Source organism: Copadichromis virginalis, linkage group LG12 (genome assembly GCF_057382275.1).
Source record: "Copadichromis virginalis isolate Kocher_CV1m ecotype Utaka linkage group LG12, C_Virginalis_male_GT1.1, whole genome shotgun sequence".
In the NCBI taxonomy this organism is placed as follows: domain Eukaryota; kingdom Metazoa; phylum Chordata; class Actinopteri; order Cichliformes; family Cichlidae; genus Copadichromis; species Copadichromis virginalis.
The window spans coordinates 23678657-23686091 of record NC_140629.1 but is presented as its reverse complement, the minus strand read 5'-3'; the positions used below and the strand labels follow the sequence as shown (position 1 = coordinate 23686091).

The following is a 7435-nucleotide window of genomic DNA, read 5'->3' as shown; positions in this document are numbered from 1 at the left end:
CGCGAAAGCGGCGGTTCTGGCAGATGAGTTTGCTTTGACGCACAAGAGGGGTTTTTCCCCTCCGTTACGTCGGGGTTCTAGAGTTTTGCCGGAGGTGGGGGGGGGGCGTTCTCCCCCGCTCTCGCGGCGTAGCCCTACGGTGGCCGCTGGGGACCGCCGATGTTTTTTTTGTCATGAGCTCGGTCATCTCGTTGCTTCTTGTCCCGTGCTGAGGGCGAGGGAGGGGGCGCGGGCCGACATTTCGGGGGGGGGGGCCGTGCAGTGTTGCTCCGCGGTAACCCGCCCTAGCTTAATGCCGGTTGGCGTCGTTCCGCGGGGGATAGATGAGGTGTTTCGACCGTTTGTTTCGACTGGGTTTTTATCGTTGTCTGGTGATGCGGGGGACCGGGTTCCGATCACCATCTTGAGGGATACAGGGGCGAAGCATTCGGTGGCGCGACATGGAGTCGTGCCTTTCTCTCAGCAGTCGTACTGTGGTTCTGATTTGCTGGTGTGGGGTATCAAGGTGAGTCTTTTACGCATGCCTCTCCATACGGTTACTTTGACCTCGTCCTTCGTATCGGGCGCTGTGCGGGTGGGGGTTCGAGATCAGCTGCCAATTGAAGGCATTGATCTTGTTTTGGGAAATGACTTGGCCGGGGGAAAAGTGTTTCCGGCTATGCCGGAAGTTATTGAGTGTCCTACTTCGGATCGGTTATGCCAATTCCCGTCGGAGCTGGGTGACCCCACAGTTTATCCGGCATGTGTGGTTACTCGTGCTCAAGCTCGTCGCTTGGGTGGTGAGGTGGACATATCCGAAATGTTTTCGGACGGCTCTGAGCCGCATGATAGTTCTGTTCCAGGGGTAGATGGTGGGACGGCGAAGGTTTTTAGTATGGTGTCGGAGAAGGAGGCAGCAGGTATCCGCAGGTTTGTGTGTGGTCAACTCCGTGACGAGGCAGACCTGAGCACGCTGACCTTGGGAATTTTAAAAAAGAGATATCAGACACACAACAAATGTGACTCATTAAGGCCAGAAGTAAAAACTTTCATGAAACAGGTGGTGCAAGAGGAACTGATGAAAATGCAGGATAATGATGAAAGTGAAAGTGACTCAGAGACTAAGAAGCTCCAGAACACAAGGAAAAGAGAAAATGGAAATGACGAGGTCATGAGTGAGAGTGAAGATGAATCCTGGGCAAAGAAATCACAAAATAATCATTCAAGCTCATCATCAGAATCTGAGGTTCAAGAGGACAACAAAACAGAAAGTAAAGAAAGCAGCAATGATGAAGAAAATGCCAAATCTCAAGCTGATGGTGAAGAGCCAGAGGTGAAAAAATCACAACAAAAGAGAAATGAAAATCGTCAAATTGACAGTGACGAGTCTTCTGATGAGGAACTCAGTGAGGAAAGCAACTGCAGTGACAGTCCAAAGAAAATGGTGAAAATGAACGTCGAGACAGTAACCAGCAGTAAAGATGAAGGAAGGAGAACACCACTGAGTGATGCAGGAAACGAATCAGATGGAGACTGCAAGTCAGAAACGAGTGACAAAATTAGGAGCGACGAGTCTTCTGACAGTGAAAAAGAAGATACAAAAGTGGAAGAGAAAACCAGTGACCCAGACTCAGTTTCATCACTACCTTCTTTGGAAGATGAAAAAGAAAATAAGACTGTTAAAACAAATGATAAAAAGATGAAGAAGAGTGTGAAGAAAGATGAGAGCACCAGAAAACCAAAGTCTGATGACAAATCGGTGGCGAGGCTTGAACGTTATATTGCCCTCTGCGGCGTGAGGAGAAATTACAAGAAGCTGCTGGAGGACTGCCGCTCCCAGGTGGCTGTTCTGAAGAAGGAGCTTGAAGAGCTTGGTGTACATGGTCAGCCAACTATTCAGAAATGGAAAAAGGTCAGAATGAAGAGAGAGCAAGCTCAAGAACTGGCTGCTCTTGATGTCAACAACATCATTACCACACAAGGTCGACCTACACGCAGGGGTGCCTCAGCAAGTCAGAAACAACAGGACTGTCCGTCCTCTGAATATCAGCGCACTCTAAACTCGGAATCAGACAGTGATCAGGAAAACAATACCCACAGAGGTCGCAGGAAAATGTCCGAATGGGCCAACCTGCAGGGGATCATCAGTGATGACACAGACAGTGACTGATGAGTCTGGTTTCCCCCTAGGTGTCACGGTGTGCCATGCCACACCGTGGAAGGAGTGGGGAAGGAGGACCCAGGCGCGGTGCTCTACGTATAGACAGTGTTTATTTACAGAGGGTGATATCAAACAACAATAAATCCCCGTGTTTCTCCCCAGACTCCCGTGTCGTGTCCTCCAAGTGCTCTCTGCTCCCGTGTCTGCACTCCCGGTGCTCGCTGCTCCTTAAGCCCTCCACGCTCCTCCTGCGGGAAACAATAGCGGCAGCAGTCAGGACACTGAACAATGGCAGGCATACACTACACGACCAAAACCTAAACTGGGTAACTAACGTGGAGTCCCAAGCAATGATCCCGCGTCGGTGGGAGCTCCAAGACTCTCCTAAGTAGCTCCCCCGACGAGCCCTGATCAGCGGCAGGTGTGTGGCTTCGGGTGTGGCCAGTCCTTCCGCAGGGCCACACCCCTCAGGCCTGCAGGTGGCTGAGCTCCATCCTCCAAGCATCCCCACAGACATAAACACACACACTCACATCTACAATCATGGAGGAGAGCAGCAGCAATACCAAAATACATATAATAATTATAATAATAATATAATACATAACTGCTCAGGGATCCTGGGTCTCCCAGTCCCAGGACCCTGACAGTAGGAAGTGTTCGATTTGTTTGTTTGTTTGTTTGTTTTAATGTTTTTGATACTAGGTCTAGCATCTCTCTAATGAGATGCTTGATTTTAGGTGGGGGGGTGTTATGACCCAGGGTCATTATTTGCAGTACGGTGTTGTTATTGTTTGTATTTGTATTCAGTGTTGCTTGTTTCCAGGTGGAGGCCACCCATTGGTGGAGGAAGGAAAGAGGCCAGCTACAAAAGGGGTTGGACTGGGTCGGCGAGCAGACTTCCTGGTTTCCCGTGAGCTGTGTGTCTGGGGACCGTCGTGGTGTGTGACTGCACGGGGCTGCAATATTAATGCTGAAAAAGGGGTTGTACCTGGGCTTGGTAGCTGTAGGGGTGGGAAGCCGTTTTCTTTTATTCCCCTCTTTTCTCCTGTTTCGGGTAGGGAGACAGGTTAGAGAATTGTATTTTGTTTTGGGATCGTGGGAGGTAAGTTAGCTCTGTTTTTCTTTCTAGTGTGTTTTGTTTGTTGTTTTGGCATCGCCCACCCTGAAGCTCGCTACCTGTTCAGTAAATAAATTAACCAACTCTCGTCATTCTGCCGTGGTGTGATTTTTTTTGTCGTTATTATGTATCGGGTTTATCTTTTTGTTGTGTTGCACCCCGGCTTCGGGCCGGTGTGTAACATAGGGGTCATATGATTGTTGGGCTTTTCTCTGTATATATTATTGTAGGGTCTACCTTACAATATAATATAGGCCCCATCTTATCTTAATGACCTTGTAGTACCATATCACCCTATTAGAGCACTTCGCTCTCACTCTGCAGGCCTACTTGTTGTTCCTAGAGTATTTAAAAGTAGAATGGGAGGGAGAGCCTTCAGTTTTCAGGCCCCTCTTCTGTGGAACCAGCTTCCAGTTTGGATTCAGGAGACAGACACTATCTCTAATTTCAAGATTAGGCTTAAAACTTTCCTTTTTGCTAAAGCATATAGTTAGGGCTGGACCAGATGACCCTGAATCCTCCCTTAGTTATGCTGCAATAGACATAGGCTGCCGGGGGATTCCCATGATGCATTGAGTTTTTCCTTTCCAGTCACCTTTCTCACTCACTATGTGTTAATATACCTCTCTGCATTGAATCATATCTGTTATTAACCTCTGTCTCTCTTCCACAGCATGTCTTTTATCCTGTCTTCCTTCTCTCACCCCAACCGGTCGCAGCAGATGGCCCCGCCCCTCCCTGAGCCTGGTTCTGCCGGAGGTTTCTTCCTGTTAAAAGGGAGTTTTTCCTTCCCACTGTTGCCAAAGTGCTTGCTCATAGGGGGTCGTATGATTGTTGGGTTTTTCTCTGTATCTATGAAGCGCCTTGAGGCGACTTATGTTGTGATTTGGCACTATATAAATAAAATTGAATTGAATTGAATTGAATATAAAACACCTTGAGGCGACTCTTGCTGTGGTTTGGCGCTGAATAAATAAAATTGGATTACTTGAATTGTTTTATCATGGATAGTGCTTCTGACACTCACTAGTCATTGGCCTCCTTCCTTGCACTTAGCACAAGGGCTCAGGGTGCTGGTGTCAGAGATGTGAAAGTAGGACCCAAATGCAAGACTGTCACGGAGGAGCAGGGAGGACTCGGCGCAGACTGAAGTCTCAGAAAAACAGGTTTATTTACACACTCCAGGTGCACTATATACAGGTGAAGGAGAAGGGGGCCAGGGTTCCCAGGGGTGCAGAGCGGGGTCGGGAAAAGCGTCCAGAGTCTCCAAACCAAACACGAGAAATCTGCATACAGAGAACAAGGGTTAGCACGGAACTTTCACGGACAGAGCTCAAAACTGGCTGAGGCTAAAGTAGCACTGACGAGCGTTATTCAATAGTCCAGCGGCGAGGTGCTCTCAGTCACTGCCTTAAGTAGCGGGAGCAAACAAGGTGAGGAGCCACAGGTGATTGCCTACAGGTGGTGGAGGCCGGGAGCTCACAATGAGCTCTGCCCAGGCAGCGAGCAGAGAGAGAGGAGAGAGAGAAAAGACAAAACATAACATGTAGCCACACAGGGCCAGCCGAGCAGGCACGGGGACCATGACAGTACCCCCCCCCCCTCAACGGGAGCCTCCCGGCGACCCACCAGGCTTACCCGGATACCGACGATGGAAGTCCCGGATCAACTCCTTGGCCAGGACAGCTGACCGGGGCACCCAGGATCGTTCCTCCGGCCCGTAGCCCTCCCAATCCACCAGGTACTGGAAACCCCGTCCCCGGCGCCGAGAGTCCATAATACGAGTGATGGCGTACACCTCCTGACCATCCACAAGCTGGTCGGGCGGAGGGGCCCTAAGAGGGGGGCACAGCGGGCTGGAGAGCACGGGCTTGACCTGAGAGACGTGGAAGACGTTGTGTATGCGCATATTGCGCGGCAGCTTCAGGCGAACAGACACCGGGTTGACAACAGAGTCAATTTCAAAAGGCCCAAGGAAGGTGGGCGCCAGTTTCTTAGACTCAGCGCGAATAGGCACAAAGCGAGTGGACAGCCATACCTTCTGACCCGCGGCGTATGCAGGGGCAGGGGCCCGACGGCGATCAGCGAGGGCCTTGTTTCGCTCCTTAGTTCGGAGCAGGGCCGCTCTGGTAGTACGCCGGGCCCGACGGCACCTTCGGAGGTGGTGTTGCAGAGAGGGGACCGCATGCTCGCCTTCAAGAGCAGGAAACAGCGGCGGTTGGTACCCCAGAGAAGCCTCGAACGGCGACATTCCCGTGGCGGACGACGTGAGGCTGTTATGAGCGTACTCAATCCACGGTAACTGGTCGCTCCAGGTGCCTTGATTGTGGGAGACAACACAGCGAAGGGCAGCTTCCAGCTCCTGGTTGGCACGCTCCGTCTGTCCGTTGGTCTGAGGGTGAAAACCAGATGAAAGACTAACCTTTGCGCCCAGGATCGTGCAGAACTCTTTCCAAACCCGCGAGGTGAACTGAGGGCCTCTGTCGGACACGATGTCGTCAGGGATGCCGTGCAGCCTAAACACATGTGCCGTGAGCAGTTGAGCAGTCTCCAGTGCGGTCGGGAGCTTTATGAGGGCAACAAAATGTGCAGCCTTAGAAAAACGGTCCACAATGGTTAGTATTACTGTGTTACCTGAAGAGGACGGCAGCCCCGTGACGAAGTCCAGGGCGATGTGGGACCAGGGCCGGCCAGGAGTGGGGAGAGGCTGGAGCCACCCGGACGGCGGTTGGTTGGGACGCTTGTTTTGAGCGCACGTGGGACAGGCGGTCACATAGTCTCTAGTGTCTTTTATCAGGGAGGGCCACCAGAAGTAACGTTGCAAGAAAGAGATCGTGCGATGAAGTCCAGGGTGGCAGGAAAAGCGGGCGGTGTGACCCCACTGGAGAACACGTGACCTGACGGACGTGGGAACATAAAGCCGCCCTGGTGGGCCCGTCCCTGGGTCGGGTTCGGTGACTTGCGCCTCGAGGATTTGGGATTCAATCGCCCAAGTGACTGCTCCGAACACGCAGGAGGAGGGGAGGATGGGCTCAGGGTCAGGGTCTTTCTCCGTAACGGTGAACAGCCGGGAAAGGGCGTCAGGTTTTACGTTTCGTGACCCGGGCCTGTAGGTGAGAGAAAAGTCAAACCGTGAGAAAAACAGAGCCCACCTGGCCTGCCGGGAGTTGAGACGCTTCGCTGACCAGATGTACTCCAGGTTTTTGTGGTCTGTCCATACAATAAAGGGATGCTCAGCGCCCTCTAGCCAGTGCCTCCATTCCTCTAGTGAGAGTTTCACAGCCAGCAGCTCTCGGTCCCCGATGTCGTAATTCCACTCCGCTGGTGTGAGGCGGCGAGAGAAGAAGGCACACGGGTGGAGTTTACCTTTAAAGCGCTGAGACAGGACTGCCCCAACCCCCGTCTCCGACGCATCCACCTCCACCACGAACTGTTGGTTGAGGTCAGGCTGTTGAAGGATAGGAGCGGTGGCAAACCTTTCCTTTAGGCAGGCGAACGCCTCCTGGGCTGGCGGGTCCCACTGAAACGACACCTTCGGGGAAGTAAGTCTTGTGAGAGGCAATGCGATCTTACTATAATCTTTAATGAAGCGCCTGTAGAAATTGGCAAAGCCCAAAAAACGCTGGAGCTGCAGGCGATTTGGGGGCTTGGGCCAGTCTAGGACTGTTTGGACCTTTGCCGGGTCAGGCTTCAGATTACCTTGAGCGATGATGTACCCCAAGAACGCCACTGAGTCTACGTGGAAGTCACATTTCTCCGCCTTCACAAAGAGTCTGTTCTCCAACAGGCGCTGGAGAATCTGTCTCACATGGACTTCGTGCTCCTTCACAGTCTTTGAAAAAACAAGAATGTCATCAAGGTAGACAAAAGCACAGCGGTTAATAAAATCCCTGAGGACATCATTGACTAGCGCTTGGAAAACAGCAGGGGCGTTCGTCAGACCGAAGGGCATTACCAAATACTCAAAATGACCAAGATGTGTATTGAATGCCGTCTTCCACTCGTCTCCCTTTCGAATCCTCACTAGGTGGTAAGCGTTTCTCAGATCGAGTTTGGTGAACACTGTAGCCCCTTGAAGTAGTTCAAAGGCAGAGGAGAGAAGGGGCAGCGGGTATTTGTTTTTGATCGTGATTCTGTTGAGGCCACGATAGTCTATACACGGCCGGAGGGTTTTG

At 51.7% G+C, this 7435-nt stretch overlaps 1 protein-coding gene and 1 long non-coding RNA gene across 2 annotated transcripts; one reads left to right on the top strand and one right to left on the bottom strand.

Annotated features, from left to right (window-relative positions):
• The first annotated feature begins 292 nt into the window (after window positions 1–292).
• Window positions 293–2164, top strand: LOC146697086 (uncharacterized). Its single transcript, XM_085474169.1, has one exon. It carries the CDS (start codon window positions 293–295, stop codon window positions 2147–2149), a length of 1857 nt encoding a protein of 618 aa, XP_085330295.1. The 3' UTR covers window positions 2150–2164.
• A 69-nt stretch (window positions 2165–2233) lies between these two features.
• Window positions 2234–2645, bottom strand: LOC146697085 (uncharacterized). The gene is made up of 2 exons (XR_014923132.1): window positions 2476–2645; window positions 2234–2388 (listed from the first exon to the last, which is right to left on the bottom strand). It is a non-coding gene; the product is annotated as an uncharacterized LOC146697085 (long non-coding RNA).
• Between the last annotated feature and the right edge of the window lie 4790 nt (window positions 2646–7435).